The following is a 17,683-nucleotide window of genomic DNA, read 5'->3' on the forward strand; positions in this document are numbered from 1 at the left end:
CTGTATATGCTATGCTTTTTCCTATACATACATACTGTACAGCACGGATACACTGGACAAAGGGATGACTCACATTCCAAGTGGGACAGCATGAGATTTCACCACATTACTCACAATGGCACACAATTTAAAGCTTATGACTTATTTCTGGAATCTTCCATTTACCATTTTTGGACTATGGTTGTCATCAGGTAACTGAAATCGCAGAAACTGAAACCATGGATAAGGGGGACTATAGTAATGTAAAACATCTTTATCCACTCAGTCTATCAGTTCCTTCTCTTGAGCATACAGACTACCATAGGATTACCTAATGACCATGCCATTCTTCTTTCTCTTGAACGAGGCAGTTTTGGATAGTTTCAAATTGCTGTCTTCCTAATCCTCCTTGTGGAGCCATGCCCAGCTCCCACATTTCTGTGCTCTCCTCTTGTTTTGCAGAGGGTTAGAAGGTCAGCAAATCGGCTAAGGCTTTCAATGTGGGCTTGTAGGCTCTGGTTGATGCCACCTTCCATTTTGCTCCTCCAGCCTAGGGGCAGTAGTGGCTTCCTGCACTTACTCATCTCTGGGAAATGTCACCTTTTTTTCTAGCCTTTCCAACACTAACACACAAGTTCCTCTGGGTAAAACACCTTAAGTGTTTTTGTTCTCCCTGACTGAAGCCCCAACTGCTACACCTTCGAAATCCAACTTACCTCTTCATTTATAACGAAGTAGCACTTGCAAAATGTATTACCAACCTTCATGACAAAATTAAAGGACACATCTCTATCATAGTGCAAATTAACTGTTTTTTCCTTCTCTTCCTCCCAAATTCATCCATTCTCTCCAGCCCCCCCAATTCTGCCTTAATAGCCATTCTTATCTCCCCAAATAATGAAAAAGTTAAATTACTGAGCCTTCCAGTTCCATTTTACTCAATACTGCTTTGGTGAGTAAAGAAGTTTTCTAGATGGAAGAAGATGCAGCTAGTTCTTACGTGATCCCACCTCAGTCTAATGTGCCCTGCACACTGCTGTGAACAAAAGAGTCGACAATCTCCCCACCTCTCAATCATTCATGACAAGGAACGGTTTATTATTCCAGTCCCAAACTCACCATCTTCGAACAATTCAAGCAATTTAGCAACATACGGGTTTTCATCATCGTCCCCTTCAATCAACACAAACTGTCCAATCTGAATGTGAATCTCGGTGGAACAACCTTCTGTTTTCACACACATTTCTCTAGAAGTAACAGAGAAGCACATTAGGAAATAACTTAAAGTGGGTCAAGCTCTTCAGATCCCCTGGGCACAAAGAAGAGGGCTCTCCAATCCCGATATCTTTCTGCTGACCAACTCTCCTACTGGGAAACCAATTCGCCCAGTTATATTTCAGAATAGGCAAAGTGGGTTGAATGAATTGTTTTAGCTGAGTAATGAATCCAAAGGTCTTATTATGAACCCTAATTCCTCTCAGTTATTGACAAACAACAACAAATGCTTCCCACAACAAATGTTTCCCAAGGCTGTCAAGCTGCTCAGTAACAATGTCAAATTGTCAGAGATCTCCAGGGCTGGGAAAGACACAGTAAAAACATCTATCACCTCGTTATCATCAAAAGTTATACAGAACTCACCTTAAATAGACATGACATTATCATACATATAAAATTTTATGAGCCTACCATAATTTTGCCACATCACTAACTGCTATATTTATCCCATCACCTTCTTGCATCAAACAAAACCCCTCCTTACAATCAGTTCTAATCTCCTGTTCATTCATTGTCAATCTGTAGTAATTAGAACAGGCTAGATACAAGTTGACTGTTTAGCTTGAGAAGCTGTATTTCCAGGACAGCCAAAGGATCCCATCACTCACCTATAGGTTTGGTAGTGCAGTTTTCGATCCAACAATGGCCTGCCAACCCATGAATAAGTTTTTCTGGTCTTCAGTCTTGTGGGGTAGTGTGCCATGGCTCCTGTGGAAGAATCCAAACTCTGAGTTACCACGATAAATATTTGGTATTTATCTGATGGATTCTAAGACATAGTCCCTGCCTTCAAATGAGTTCAGACTTATTTTCTGCCCCTGCTACACTCCCATATGTTTTAGACTAAGAAAACATTTTATTTGAAGTCATGGTCTATGAAGATAACACACAGGCAATTTAGTATCATCTGTGTCCATCTTGTACTATGCCTTATCTCTTCCCATCCAGGAAAATAGAAAGGTCAATTCCTAAGAAATGAAACTATAACATTTAGAAATACTAGGAATAAGGCACAATAGGTGTAAAACATCTAACAGAGTGAAATTAAAAGACAGTAATACAGGGGTTATAAATGTCTTCATGACACTTATAAAATGCACACAGGGATGAAACATAAATACAAAGGCTGGGTGCAGTGGCTCATGCCTGTAATCCCAGCACTTTAAGAGGCTGAGGCAAGTGGATCACTTGAGGTCAGGAGTTCGGTACCAGCCTGGCCAACATGGTGAAACCCCGTCTCTACTAAAAATACAAAAATTAGGTGGGTGTGGTGGTAGGCGAATCACTTGAACCCGGGAGGTGGAGGTTGCAGTGAGCCGAGATCGCAACACTGTACTCTAGCCTGGGCGACAGAGCAGAACTCTGTCTCAAAAAAAGAAAGGCAGATGTTAATTATCACTTCAAGGTGATAACTTGTCCTATCTTATACAGGATGGCACAGCCTTAACTCAAACCCCAAAAAGCCAGATTGCAATTACTGTGCTCTTAACTACTTCAGCTTACAACACATTGTGTGAAATTGGATAATGTTAATATGTAACTGACAGCTTGCTTTTGGTGTATTTATTATAATAAATCAGGCTTCCCAGCCACTGACTGAGCATTGTGGATTGGGCCTCAATTTGCTTACCCACAAAATGGAGAGAATAGAACCTTCCTTTTATTCAACCAATATTGATTAAGTACCCATCGTGTGCCAGGCACTATTTTAGGATAATGGAAGATTAAGTGAAAAAATGCAAAATGGTAAATCCACTTTCCCACTACCTTAATCCCTTCCATTTATTTGTAAGGTACAGTGGTTTTATTTATTAAGTATCATTTGATGAATATTAGGGAACTAACATATAATTCAAGCAAAATTTTGGATTCAATTTCGACAGATTCACAAACCTCCTAAAGGCCACATATTGCCCTCCATTAAAGTTAAGAACTGTTGCAGAGGGACTTAAACCATTCTGTCATATTGGAAACTCCTTTGGCATTTCCAGCCCACCTAATACAGCAGAGAAGAGGGTACTATTATTCATGCGTTACAGACAACTAGCATCGTATCTAATCATTGCAGTTTCACAAATAGACCAGGGTAAGAATGCTTCTTCCAACTGTCACGGCAGAAGACCCTTCAGTTCCGGGATTAGACAAGAGAAGAAGAGAGCCAGCAGACTTCTCTTCTGAAAACAAGGTGAATGGCAGTCCAGCAGTTAGGAGCTCATCTGAAAAAAAGATCTGGGTAGGAGCCCAGACTGCTTAGTCACGAAAAGCGACCTAAGACACGTCCCTCTCTGGGCGCAATTTGCTACGTCCGTAAAATGGGGTAATAATCTCTGCTCCGCCTTCCCTGTAGTGATTCCTACACTATAGCTCAAAGAACGAAGTAAGTCGAGTGCTTTACAAGTGCAGATGGAGGGAAAGTCATCACTGAGCCTCAGGGTACGGAGGGCAGGAGTGCTCCTGCTTCTCGGCTGTTGGCTTCCGCCTTCCCCACTGCAACTCAGTTCCCTGCAGCGCTTTTAGGAATTGGAGTGTGGAACAGAGGAACGCTCTTAACAGTTCAGAACAGTGCCTGGCACTGAACAGGCGCTGGGTACATGTCAGCTGAAAGAATCAATGAGTGAGTCTACAGAGAACGTCCTCAGTTTCAGAGGTTCCGCTGCGCCTTCCCCCGAGTCCCTCGCAACCCGCGGGACGCCACACTCACCGGGCTCCAAAGCTTCCTCCGGCTAGCCGCAAGCCCTCCGTTTCCTACCGCCTCCGCTTCGAGAGCTCCGGGGGATGCAGCACCTCTAACCTGTACCAGCAGGGCTCCTCCTACAGCTACGGGCCGGACGCCAGGACGAAAGCGTGTGTCTCGCTGGAAATGGAAGGAAGGTGGAAGGAGCAAAGAAAACTTCGCGCCAATCGGCGTGGCCCCGCCCCCAGGCCATCCCTTCGCTGCGCCACCAACTAGCTCGCCCCGCCCACTACGTACACCTAAGAGGGGCGCATGACGTAAATCCGCTAACATGCAGCCGCCATCATTGATTCGAACGGCGCCGCGGTGCGCGGAAGGTCTTTGCGCTGAGGTGTTTCCGGTTTCAAGATGGTGGCCTAAGCTTTTTAGTGAAACAACTTCTACCGCTCTCCATTCTCCTAGGTGTTTTTTTCTGAACCTGGATGTGACGCATTAAAGGATCCGACGGAAATAGAATTGAAGGTATTCTAAAATGGCTAACCGTACAGTGAAGGATGCGCACAGTATCCACGGCACCAACCCTCAATATCTGGTGGAGAAGATCATTCGAACGCGAATCTATGAGTCCAAGTACTGGAAAGAGGAGTGCTTCGGACTTACGGGTGAGCGAAAGCACGCAGAGCCCCTCTCGGCAGCCTTGTGGCCAATTTCTCCTGACCGAGCGCCGGTGGGACTAGCGACTGGCCTCTGGGGCGGGGGGGGGGGGGGGGGGGGTTTGAGCGGAGTATGTCGATGATTCAGAAAAATTTGAGTGCATACTAAGTGCCTCGTCCTGTGTCGACTATTGGGAACACAGATGAATCTGATAAGGTCATGTTCTGAAGGTTGTCTCAGTTGGGTTCTGTGAGTTATCCCATATTTAATGATAGCTGGCTGGGTTGCAACAGTGTTAAGCTCAGGGGTCCGAATATAACACTTTGACACAATCTATTGAAGGTCTTTAAGGACCTGACGTTAATATGCCTGAAACCAAATTCATGATCTTACTATCCTTAGATTTGGGCCAGTTCCAGTATTTATAAATGTCAATGCTTCAGAGAAGTCTTCCAGGTAATCTTCCGATTTGAATTCTGGCTTTAAATCCATGTCCTGTGGCAATCTGTGAACCTTGAGCAAGTCACTTTACCTTTCTTAGCCCTCATTTTCCTTACCTGGAAATAAGAACATTGCTAGAACTTTCTTCATGACTTGTTAAAAAAGGTCAAGTGAGATAATATGAAAAGTTTAGCAGGGTACCTATTTTATTATCCATTCTCAATGTATATTAGCTGCTGTCGTTACTGTTACTAATACACATTCGTTCTCCTAATATTACACTGTTGATGTGTATTTAGGAGAACCAAAGCTTGAACTAACTCTCCACTTCAACTAGGAAGAGCTTAGCCCTAATATGTCACTCTGTTCTTTTTGTTTTTTAGCTGAACTTGTAGTCGATAAAGCCATGGAGTTAAGGTTTGTGGGTGGCGTCTATGGTGGCAACATAAAACCAACACCCTTTCTGTGTTTAACCTTGAAGATGCTTCAGATTCAACCCGAGAAGGATATCATTGTAGAGTTTATCAAAAATGAAGATTTCAAGTGAGTGCAGTGTTCACTAGCTAATATAAGAGGTTTAATTTTGGCGGTTCAGCATTGGGCTTTGGTTAAGAGTGGTGTACACAATGTATCTCATTTCTACAGAGTTCCACTCCAGATTTTTGCTTTTGAGTCCTTGAGTTTGTATTTTGTTTGTTTGTTTTTTGTTTTGGAAACAGAGTCTGTCTGTGTTGCCCAGGCTGGAGTGCAGTGGTGCAGTCTCGGCTCACTGCAACCTCCATTTCCTGGGTTCAGGTGATTCTCCTGCCCCAGTCTCCCAAGTAGCTGGGATTACAGGCATGTGCCACCACACCTGGCTAGATTTTGTATTTTTAGTAGAGATGGGGTTTCACCATGTTGGCCAGGCTGGTCTTGAACTCCAGACCTCAGGTGATCCCCTCCCCTCTAGGCCTCCCAGAGCGCCAGGAACACAGGCATGAGGCACCACACCCGGCCAAGTTTGTATTTTATCTGTTCTGATTGTATTAATCTTCTACTTTACTTTCTCAGTTTTGGTGGTAGTTTTTCCCCAAAAAAGGATTTCACAAATTCACTAAATATATATTAAGCAAAAGTGAGTGCCTGATATGTTGGTAGGCACTGGACACTCAGGGGTGAAAATCAAACAACAAAAGGTAGTGGTTAAGAGGTGTTAGATCTGGGTTCACATCCAGATTCTGTTGCCCATTAACTTGACATTGGAGGGGTTACTTAATTTTCTAAACTTTGCTTATCTGTAAAATGGTGACTATAACGTAAGAGTGAAAGAAGGTAATGCATGCGGATCTCTGAACACAGCATTTGCTGCATGGTAAACACCTAGAAAATGTCAGCTTCTCATTACTGTATTACCCATTCTCAAGGAAATCACAGACAAGTATAGGAGACAGACATAATAGCTTCTTATGTGCCATGCTCTAAGGGCTTTGCGTATACTAATTCATTTCACTTTCACAACAACCTTCTAAACTTTTAATCCCTATTCTACAGGAGAGGAAACTGAGGCACAGAGATTAAGTAATTTTGCCCAAGTTCAAACAGCTAGTAAGTGGCAAATCTGGCTTCAGAGTTCATGTTCTTTGGTACAGTATTCTGCTTCTCATACAAAGAAACTGTGAGTTTCAAATGCCTCGTAGTTACCCAAGAGGAAATTTAAGTAGTTGGATACAGGAAAAAGGGAAGAGGGACGACTCTTATAAAGCATTAACAGCTAGAAAATACCTAACTTTTGTTAGGCACTTACTGTGTGCTCTATGCTGTACTTAGGACTTTAAATGCATTTCTTGTTTATATACCAAGCCATAAATTACGTAGCATTATCTCCATTTTACAAGGATTGAGAAGACACAGATTTAACCAGTAGTGTCACAGAATTAGTAAATCATGGAGTCAGTATTTGAACCCAGATGACTTACTTTTTTCCAAAACCAGCAGTCATGTTTATGTGTACTTGTTCTTGTATTGTTATTAAATATATCTTCTACTTTCTGTTTTAAAATTCAGTATCTGGCCAGGCGTGGCTCACACCTGTAATCCCAGCACTTTGGGAGGCCAAGGCAGGTGGATCACTTGAGGTCAGGAGTTTGAGACTAGCCTGGCCAACATGGCAAAACCCATCCCTACTAAAGATACCAAAATTAGGCTGGGTGTGGTGACACACACCTGTAATCCCACCTACTCGGGAGGCTGAGGGAGGAGAATCGCTTGAACCCAGGAGGTGGAGGTTGTAGTGAGTTGAGATTGTGCCACTGCACTCCAGCCTGGGCAACAGAGCAATACTCTGTCTTAAGAAATAAATAAATAAATAAAAATACAAAAATTAGCTGGGCATGGTGGTGGGTGCCTGTAATCCTCGCTATTAGGAGGCTGAAGCAGGAGAATTGCTTGATCCCAGGAGGCAGAGGTTGCAGTGAGCCGAGATCGTGCCACTGCACTGCAGCCTGGGCAACAAAGCAAGACTCTGCCTTAAAAAATAAGTAAATAAAATAAAATTCGGTATTTCGTTTGATTCTTAGAGTAATCCTGTGAGGTAAATAGGTTTTATTCTGGTTTTACTGATGATATATTTGAAAGTTGATCAATATGTATGATGTTCCCACAGCCATAAATGGTAGCATGGGAACTTGAACCCAGGTCTCCATATTTTAGCTGTCTTTCTTCAGCTTCATTCTACCTCCACAATTGCAGCTTCCTTACCTGCCAAAGAGAAGAACATATTTATCCACTACTGTCATGAGAAAAGCTAGTTGTAAAACTTAGGAACTTCTAGGATGGCCTGTTGTTTCACTATTATCTTTCTATCAGGTATGTTCGCATGCTGGGGGCACTTTACATGAGGCTGACAGGCACTGCAATTGATTGCTACAAGTACTTGGAGCCTTTGTACAATGACTATCGAAAAATCAAGAGCCAGAACCGAAATGGGGGTGAGTATGGTGTTAAGTCTCCTGATTGTCATTTTTAAGCCAATTTTTATTTCACCAGTACTTCTACCTCTGCATTGTCATAGACAGCGTGAATGCTCCTCTTCATCTACATTGTTACTGTCTTTATGCAAGTTTTCCCTTGTCCCTCATGGGAGTTTTCAGCCTGACTACTAGCTTCGTGTTGGCCTTACCTAGCCTGCCTCTGTCTGCCTCCCTTTCCAAGTGCATCTTATGTTAATCCCTGCCTTGCATCATATGCCCCCTTTATATGTGCTCTGTCCCAAAAGATCTAGCTGCAGAATGGCTTCCCCATAAAACCTTCCCTAGCCCTCTCAGACAAAGTTAGTTTTCTGTATTTTACGTCTTCACAGTTCTTTCTACTGGCCTCTCCTCTAGCACTGTACTTCACACTGCAGCATATAGACTTAAGTGTACTCATTTTTATACAGGAATCCCACTGAAAAATAAGTATATCCGAGAGAGGCAGCTCCATACCGTCTACAAAGAGATTACTTAATGTGTTAAGGAGGGATTCTAGGTACTGCAGTCAAAGCCTTTTCTCATTTGGTGTCATAACAGAAGATAGGAACATTTACCTTTCACCCCTACCTGTATCATTAAACAGTAGAAGGTTAAGAATTTGGGGTCAAGCATGGTGTCTCACACCTCTAATCCCAGCACTTTCGGAGGCCAAGGCGGGCAGATCACTTGAGGTCAGGAGTTTGAGACTAGCCTCGCCAATATGGTGAAATCCTGTCTCTACTAAAACTACAAAAATTAGCAGGGTGTGGTGGTGCACACCTGTCATCCCAGCTACTCAGGAGGCTGAGGCAGGAGAAGCGCTTGAACCAGGAGGCGGAGGTTGCAGTGAGCCAAGATTGCGCCACTGTATTCCAGCCTGGGCGACAGAGCAAGACTCCATCTTAAAAAAAAAAGAATTTAGTATTATACTTTAAACTTATTCATTCATTGAATACGTACATATTAAGTGCCATTGACATGTCACATACTGTGCTATGTGGTGTAAATGCCATGGTGAACAAGATGGACATGGTCATGGCCATGATGGAGTTATTTATTATTTTATTATGTAAAACTAAGAATTTCTCAACCTGTTGACATTTTGCGTCATATAATTTTTGTGTGAGGATTGGCTTGTGCATTGTAGAATGAGTAGCAGTATCTCTAGCCTCTAACCACTAGATGTAAGTAACATCTCCTTCTAAGTAGGAGGATGGGCATGTGCCCAAAATTGCCCATGGTCGAGAACCCCAGAAGTAAGGTAGTGTTTACCATGGAAGTTCTCAAAAGCTATATATATATACACACACACACACACACACACACATTTTATATATATATAATTTATATATATGCATAATTTCTTTTTTTTTTTTTTGAGACGGAATCTTGCTCTGTTGCCCAGGCTGGAGTGCAGTGGTATGGTCTTAGTTCACTGCAACCTCTGCCTCCCAGGTTCAAATTATTGTCCTGCCTCAGCCTCTTGAGTAGCTGGGATTATAGGTGCCCACCACCATGCCCAGCTAATTTTTGTATTTTTAGTAGAGATGGGGTTTCGCCATGTTGGCCAGGCCTGTCTTGAACGCCTGACCTCAAGTGATCCGCCTGCCTTGGCCTCCCCAAAGTGCTGGGATTACAGGCGTGAGCCACCACTCCGGCCAGTTCTCAAAAGCTATTACTCCATGTGCCATATAAGATGCATGTTCTAAATTTAGAAACATTGCAGGTTCAGATGAGAAATTATATTTGAATTATATGATCTCTTCAAGATCACCCCTACATAATTCAGGACTGTTCGTGCTTGCTTTTGTGTTTGTCTCCTCCTAATTGGGACATCTTCATTCATCCCTTAATCTCTTCTAAAGAGGCCTAGTATATAGATGTCCTGATATGAGGTCTTAACACTTCTTTTACTTTTTGGCATCTAAATCTGTTATTTCCAAGTTGTTTGAGCTAATGACTTTTTCTTGCAGAGTTTGAATTGATGCATGTTGATGAGTTTATTGATGAACTATTGCACAGTGAGAGAGTCTGTGATATCATTCTGCCCCGGCTGCAGGTAAGAAATAAAAGTCTCTTACCACAGTCACCCTTTTCTTTCTAGACAGGCAGACAGACAAACACATACACACAGCTTAAACACTGAAGCCTGTGGATCTTATGGGTCCTCTTAATAAACAGTCTTCCTGTCTGGGAGAAAGATAGTGGATTGGGAGTGAGAGGAAAATAGATAAAATATTTGAAGGGTAGGGCTTTAAAAGTGAATAGTTTAAAACAAGGAAACTTTGTTTTTCCCCATCCTTTTGTAGTTCACGTGCATGTGTGAGTTGTACCTCCCTCAAACCTTTTTACAACGTCAGCACATTACTCGTCTATCATGAAAAAAAAAACTTATTCAGGATGTTATATCAAGGGTATTGTAGCTAGAGTGGGTAGGGATTTTTTAACTTCATGAACAGTTTTTTTCAAACTAGTCTTCATGTAAAAAGCCAGGACATAAAACAGATAAAGATAGGGCCAGGAGTGGGAGACTGAACCCTTAATTCCTTAAACTTGGCTTTACCATCCTGCTTCCCTTTCCTAGTGATAAACGATTATCCATGAGACATCTTTTCAGGAAATGAGTGTGATACATCTCTCCTGTTCTATATTGGCACTGTAGGGCATGTAGTGGAAAGAATGAGATTGTAAATTTGAAAACCTACTTTGAGGGCCCAATTCTCATAGCAATGTCTTGCTCTGTTGCCCAGGCTGGTCTTAAACCCCTGGGCTCAAGGGATCTTCCCACCTCAGTCTCCCAAGGAGCTGGGACCACAGGGACATGCCACTACATTTAGCCATTTGGCATTTTTAAAATCAGCTTTGCCTCTCTGATCTTTAGCCACTCAAATAAACATTGGTAAGCCATATCCCAGATTAAAATGGAGCCAGTTCAAAATGCATGAATCTCAACAGCTCCCGAGATCCTGGGTCTGCTGGAGATTTGGTGCTACTCTAGGGCTAGGCCTCTTCTGGTGGAACTATCAGCCATGAACTTACTAGCCCTTGGATTTTCTCTGTGTATGAAGCCCTTACTTTTGGTTCTAGGCTATACCTATACTGATTGATACTCCCATGACTTTAGAGTGTAAGATACAGGGAATACAGCCAATAGAAAATGAAGATGTTCTCTTCAGGTTTGTATTTATGTTTATAGGAGAACTTTAGTTTATAGATTCCAGGTCTATTAAACTTGTTATGAAAAGCTTGAACTGTCTTTGAAATGAAATTGTCTCAGCTGTTGCTCCTTGGAATCCTGAAGCCCAGTGTTGAGGTTTCAAGAAATAGGGGAAATGACAACAACCCCTAACTCTCATTATATTCTCTGTAGAAACGCTATGTATTAGAGGAAGCTGAGCAACTGGAGCCTCGAGTTAGCGCTCTGGAAGAGGACATGGATGATGTGGAGTCCAGTGAAGAGGAAGAAGAGGAGGATGAGAAGGTCAGGCACCTGAGACTTTCAGGGTTGTAGGGGAGGGAGTAATAGAAAATGGGAATTTTTTTTGTTTTTGTACTTTAATTTTTAATTCTGTTGGCCAGGCGTGGTCGCTCATGCCTGTAATCCTAGCACTTTGGGAGGCCAAGGCGGGTGGATCACCAGAGGTCAGGAGTTCAAGACCAGCCTGGCCAACATGGTGGTGAAACCTCATCTCTACTAAAAATATAGAAATTAGCTGGCATGGTGGCAGGTGCCTGTAATCCCAGCTACCCAGGAGGCTGAGAAGCGGGGGTTGCAGTGAGCCAAGATCGCACCACTGCGCTCCAGCCTGGGCAAAAGTGAGACTCCATCTCAAAAAAAAATTTTTTTTAACTCTAATCAAGAACAATATTCCCTTATTAAAAGCACCTCAGCTCTGTCATATGCTAGTGGTATAATCTTACGCAAATTACTTAAATTTAGTTTTCTCCTATGTAAAGTGAGGTTAATGATACGTTTTTCCCCACGTCTGTTGAAAGTATTAAATAAGATTATAAATTTAAAGCCCTTAGCAGAGTATTGGCACATTATAATTGCCTAATAAATGGTGGCAGCTGTTAAATACTTGGAAAGAAATAAAACTTTTCATAATTGCACCTATCCTAAGGAATAAGCCTTGTTTAGGAGGGGGAAAATGTCAACCGCATAGGCATGTTCTTTCAATACTAGTTACAGTGCTGAAAAGTTGAAAACAACCAAGCCTGCCCAGTTGTTTCAGGAAGCAGTCAAACTTTTCTTTTTTTTGAGATAGGGTCTTGCTCTGTTGCCCAGGCTCAGGTGCAGTGGCACAATCTTGGCTCACTGCATCCTCGGCCTCCCAGGCTCAAGCAGTCCTCCCACCTCAGCCTCCCAAGTAGCTGGAACTACAGACGCATGACAGCACACCTGGCTAATTTGTGTATTTGTTTTGTAGAGATGGGATTTCACCATGTTGCCCAGGCTGCAGATAAACTAAACACACACACATACACACACACCGGTCTGTTTCTGTTCCCTCTCTCTTCTGTGAGTTATTCTGGCTGTCTTACATAGCCCATAATAGGTTTTGTTAGTTAATAGGGTAAGTGCCTCCTTCTTTGTAGTCAGGTTACTGTGCTTTAAAGTCACTTGGAGATGGACTTTGGGACAAGATGGGGTGTGAAGTATAATTAGTGTTCCTAGATGGCTCTTTATAAGCCTGTGCTTTTTAGTGACCCAGTCATCTTGTTTCCAGTTGGAAAGAGTGCCATCACCTGATCACCGCCGGAGAAGCTACCGAGACTTGGACAAGCCCCGTCGCTCTCCCACACTGCGCTACAGAAGGAGTAGAAGCCGGTCTCCCAGAAGGTAAACCCTAGTCATTGGCCTTTTCCCAGGAGATTTTGAGCACTGTAGCCTAGAAGTTTGGATTTTAGAGAAGGAAAAATGCCAGCCTATGGAGAATGTTTGCCCAATATATTCTGTTGCTGCAAAACAGACACCTGTAAAACCTCATTGGCAGAAAACAATAACCATTTGTTTCGTTCACAAGTCTGCAGTCAGTGATTTAAGCAGAGCTTGGATAGGCAGTTTTTTAAGTACCTGTTCTGTTGTCTGCTGTCTACTGGCTGGTATGGAATTGCCTTAGCTTGGATGACAGGGGAAATTTCTCTTCTCTGTGTCATCCTCCAGCAGGCTAAGTTGGGTATATTCTCATGGTAGTGGCAGAACTCAAGAGCAAACAAACCCAGTCATGCAAATGTTTTTCCAGTATCTGCTTTTATCATATTTGCAAATATCCCATTAGCCAAAGCAAGTCACATGGCCAGTCCTAAAGTTAGAATGGGAGGGTGTTAGAGTTACATGACAAAAGACATGGATACAGAGAAGGGTGAAGGATAAGACTGGGGCTGTTTTTGCAATCTACAATATCCAGTGCACCAACCTAGGCTTTCTTCTTCCTCTCTTTATTATAGGCGGAGTCGATCTCCCAAAAGGAGAAGGTAGGCCTTTAGTCGTTTGTGATGAAGGATAGAGCTTTGGGGAGGGAGTGGTGGTATTGGAGTTGTATGTATATTGCTAACCAGATCTGGTAGTCTAACCAGTCTTTTCTATAGCCCCTCCCCCCGCCGAGAAAGGCATCGGAGCAAGAGTCCAAGACGTCACCGCAGCAGGTCCCGAGATCGGCGGCACAGATCCCGTTCCAAGTCCCCAGGTAGAGCATGTGGGCCTTTTGCCACAGGTTGTCTTAACAAAGAAATGTAAAAGGAGCAGTTAAGCCTCCTGCAGTACAGGAGTGCCTGACTGTACTGCGTAACAGAAAAGGAAATGGACATAGAACTTGAAAATTAAGGTTCACAGCTTGACTGCACTTACAAGCTTTGCTGATAAGGTTGGCTTCAGTTTTTTCATCTGAAATTATAAGATCTAATATAATAGTGAAAACCCAATATGATGTTTGTGAAATTAGCCATAAAGCCCTTGAATGTATATGTGTTTGAACTGGTTTCATTACTCCTTTCTTTGCTCCCTCTTCCTCCACTAATTCAGAGTTGCTTCCACTAAGAAGACAGTGTCCCCTGCATAGGCCAAAAAAATATTAAGCCAATGGCAGGTTATTAGGGGAGGTGAGAGTGACAGTTTAATAAGAGAAGGGTAGGATCTCATACAATGGCCTTTTCTTCCCCAGGTCATCACCGTAGTCACAGACACAGGAGCCACTCAAAGTCTCCCGAAAGGTAATGAATTGACCTCTATTTTAACTTTATTCAGAAAGTCCCAATTACAACTAATTGGACCTGAAATTTTCTGGTTTTGTTGGGGGATGTTAGGAATTCTCCTTCGTTACAAAATTGGTCTAGTGCTTTGAGAATTACTGGGGTTAGATTAACTTTTTCTTTTTTCTTTTTCTTTTTTGTGAAAACTGAGTTTCGTGCTTGTCTCCCAGGCTGGAGTGCAGTGGCATGAACTTGGCTCACTGCAGTCTCTGCCTCCTGGGTTCAAGCGAGATACCTGTTTTGTTTTGTTTTGCTTTACAGGATTGCACCTTTGGATAATGGATGAGCTTTGGGCTCAGTCCCAAGTTTTAAAACTTGAGTGACCTGGGACAAGTCACTTTCATTTGATTTCATTAGAAACCCCCATGTGCCATATACTGTTAGGTGCACCCCTTTTTTTGTTTTTTTTGAGATGGAGTCTTGCTCTGTCGCCCAGGCTGAGTGCAGTGGCGCAATCTTGGCTCACTGCAAGCTCCACCTCCTGGGTTCACGCCATTCTCCTGCCTCAGCCTCCCGAGTAGCTGGGACTACAGGTGCCCGCCACCATGCCTGGCTAATTTTTTATATTTTAAGTAGAGATAGGGTTTCACTATTTTAGCCAGGATGGCCTCAGTCTGACCTTGTGATCCACCCACCTCAGTCTCCCAAAGTGCTGGGATTACAGGCGTAAGCCACTGTGCCTGGCCTGCTGGGTGCACTCTTAACCTCTGAGAGGTCATTTCCTCAGTGCCAAAATGTGGATAGTAATGCCTGACTCAAGTGTTGCTCTGAACCAAAAAACTACCAAGCAGTTTAATGCATATCGAGTGTCAGCTCCATCCCCATCAGTGTTAGCATACCAAGGTCTTTCTGAGGAGTCCTTTTTTTTTTTTTTTTTTTTGAGACGGAGTCTCACTCTGTCATTGAGGCTGGAGTGCAGTAGTGCGATCTCGGCTCACTGCAGCCTCCGCCTCCCGGGTTCAAGCAATTCTCCTGCCCCAGCCTCCCGAGTAGCTGGGATTACAGGCGCCTGCCGCTATGCTTGGCTAATTTTTGTATTTTTAGTAGAGACAGGGTTTCACCGTGTTGGCCAGGCTGGTCTCGAATTCCTGACCTCAGGTGATCTGCACACCTTGGCCTCCCAAAGTGCTGGGATTACAGGCATGAGCCACTGTGCCCAGCTGCTCAGCTTCTTAATATAATTATTTATATGTGTTGCCATTTCAGGTCTAAGAAGAGCCACAAGAAGAGCCGGAGAGGGAATGAGTAATGGACTGTTTGGTTTTAGTCCACATGGCCTCCTGTGGATATGAGGATATCTGTCTATGTGAAAGGATTAAGATCTCCCCCAGGCAGCTATAAAAATATTTTAGTTTTTTTCTTATCAAGTTTCTCAACCTTTATTTTTAATGAAGGAGGTGCTAAGTTTTGTATCTCTTTTTAATCATAATCAACATCAGTTTTTGACCCAACTAACCTTGACTGTATTCAAACTTATGAGTAGAAAGGATCTGAAGGTTGGGGATATGAATGACATGGAAAGGATGTGGCCACCTGATGACCTTTTCCCTTTTTATTAAACCGGACACACCTGTTTCCCATTTCTCTGTAGTTTAGTTTTTGGTTTGTTGTGGTTGGAACTGCTTTGAGAATCCTGGGATTTGTGCTGCTGCTATTATTTAAAAATCAAAGGAGTAAAACATAGTAGCTCCTAACTTTTTCTCAGCAGCAGCAAGTGGTAATAAACACGAAACCTGGTTAGCAGTTTTGAAAGAACAGAATGCATTCAAATGTAAGGCTTCCTCTGGATCATTAAAGCCAGTTTCATCCAACAGTTCAATAGAGAGCGGCACTTAATACCCTTTATACAGCCCATTTTTTCTTAGTTTCATTTGTTCTTGCCCACAAGCTTGAAATCCAGGTTAAGGTATCCAGCCTTTATCATATAAGCATTGACATTATCCAGGCCTAGTTAGTAGCAGTAGGGTAACAGGATTGAAGAAGATTTGATGGAGAGGAAAGTATCTAATATTAGTCATGGTTTTGACCTAAATTGCTAGACAATAGTGCCATTCAAAGTCAGAAAATACCGCAGGAGGAGACAGCTTTTAGAAGGGCAGAGAATTAGGGGATTGTGGTAGTAATGAAAATGATGCATTCAGTTGAACAAGTTTGAGCTTTGGTATAGCTAAAAACAAAAGCCCATAAAGTTGGAGATGGGGACCAGAGTTTAACATAGCGATCTAGGCCAGAATTGACAATGTTTAAGTAATTGTGGAATCTGTCAATAAGACTTCTAGAGTGTTTATATGTATCAGAAATGCACACAACAGAACCACAGGCAACACCAACACTGGTGACAGGAAGAAGTAGAAGTCACCTATTGAAAACTGGAATGGCCCATTCAGAAAGACAGGAGAATTAGGAGAGGTGAAAGCAGCCAAGGGTCAAGAATGCAGAAGCAAAGGAAGGACTAAAAAGCCTCCATGGACATTGATAATCAAGAGATTATTAAGATCTTTGCTAGAAGCGTTCCTTTACCTGTACTTAACTACCTTAAAAAGAGAAAAGTCAATGACGTCCTGCAACTATAGTCCCAGTAGGAACTGTGAAGACCAGCCGCCCTGCAGGATCCAGTTTTTCTTGGGAGGTTGTATCTGGTCATAAGGTAAACATTCTATACATTCTATTGCCTGCTCCTGAACTGAAAGACTTCTGCAGCAGTATTAAAGCATTTTTTAATCTTATTTGAGCTTTCATATTCTTCAGTGATTCCTTTCATAATACCTGAGTTAATAAAAGTGGTCTTAAAGAGCTCTTACGGTTTCTGATACAACTACATAGGACTACCTTTTAGGATTAAATATAAGCATCTCTATGTAAATGTGTTACAATGTCCTAGCAGTTATTTCTTTATGAAAATGATCTAGGTAGAAAGAAATGTCTTCTAGCTAAATGACCCATGGACCAACCAAGCTGTCATCCAGTACACTCTTAAAACTTTATCTTAAAATACGTTTTAAGTAAAAATAAACCCACACACAAAAAAAGCCGAACAAATTTTAGTAACAGAAATAAACCTCCCTAAACAAACATTAAACATACTTGTTTAGACATATGGTAAAATGTGGACCAAAACTGAGGTATCACAGCCAACCAACAGCAGGAAAGGGAACATCCCTATTCTTTAATTAGAAGGAGGAGGTAAGAGGAAGGCATGCTGAATGTCTGTAGATACCGTTTTGATAAAATTACACAGGAGATGGAGCTTAAGGACAAACCTTGCTGTAAGGCTCTTTCTGTCATCTATGTGCTTGCCTATGGATGAAGCATTTTAAACTTTTTGACTACAGCATACATTATAAAAACGTATTTTACATCTTACCTCTGTATACACATCTATATTCTGTACTGAGACAAATTTCAGGAAAGAATACTT

At 42.4% G+C, this 17,683-nt stretch overlaps 2 protein-coding genes and 1 pseudogene across 2 annotated transcripts in view; 2 read left to right on the forward strand and 1 right to left on the reverse strand.

Annotated features, from left to right (window-relative positions):
* The window catches only part of ORC1 (origin recognition complex subunit 1), a 31,798-nt gene extending 27,616 nt beyond the window's left edge, over positions 1-4,182 (reverse strand). Inside the window, exons 1-3 of the mRNA XM_025391254.1 lie at positions 3,959-4,182; positions 1,866-1,965; positions 1,099-1,226 (exon numbers count right to left, since the gene is read on the reverse strand). Coding sequence (XP_025247039.1) covers positions 1,099-1,226; positions 1,866-1,960 — 223 coding nt within the window. The 5' untranslated portion in view covers positions 1,961-1,965; positions 3,959-4,182. The remainder of the gene's footprint in view (positions 1-1,098; positions 1,227-1,865; positions 1,966-3,958) is intronic.
* Positions 4,183-4,232: 50 nt separating this feature from the next.
* Positions 4,233-16,991, forward strand: PRPF38A (pre-mRNA processing factor 38A). The gene is made up of 10 exons (XM_025385925.1): positions 4,233-4,593; positions 5,410-5,569; positions 7,871-7,992; positions 9,987-10,072; positions 11,384-11,494; positions 12,744-12,856; positions 13,465-13,491; positions 13,606-13,703; positions 14,178-14,226; positions 15,472-16,991. The coding sequence occupies exons 1-10, from the start codon at positions 4,464-4,466 to the stop codon at positions 15,512-15,514; spliced, it is 939 nt and encodes a 312-aa protein (XP_025241710.1). The 5' UTR covers positions 4,233-4,463; the 3' UTR covers positions 15,515-16,991.
* LOC112616582 lies at positions 10,311-10,391 on the forward strand (annotated as a pseudogene).
* Positions 16,992-17,683: the final 692 nt, after the last annotated feature.

This window comes from Theropithecus gelada, chromosome 1 (assembly GCF_003255815.1).
Source record: "Theropithecus gelada isolate Dixy chromosome 1, Tgel_1.0, whole genome shotgun sequence".
NCBI lineage: Eukaryota > Metazoa > Chordata > Mammalia > Primates > Cercopithecidae > Theropithecus > Theropithecus gelada.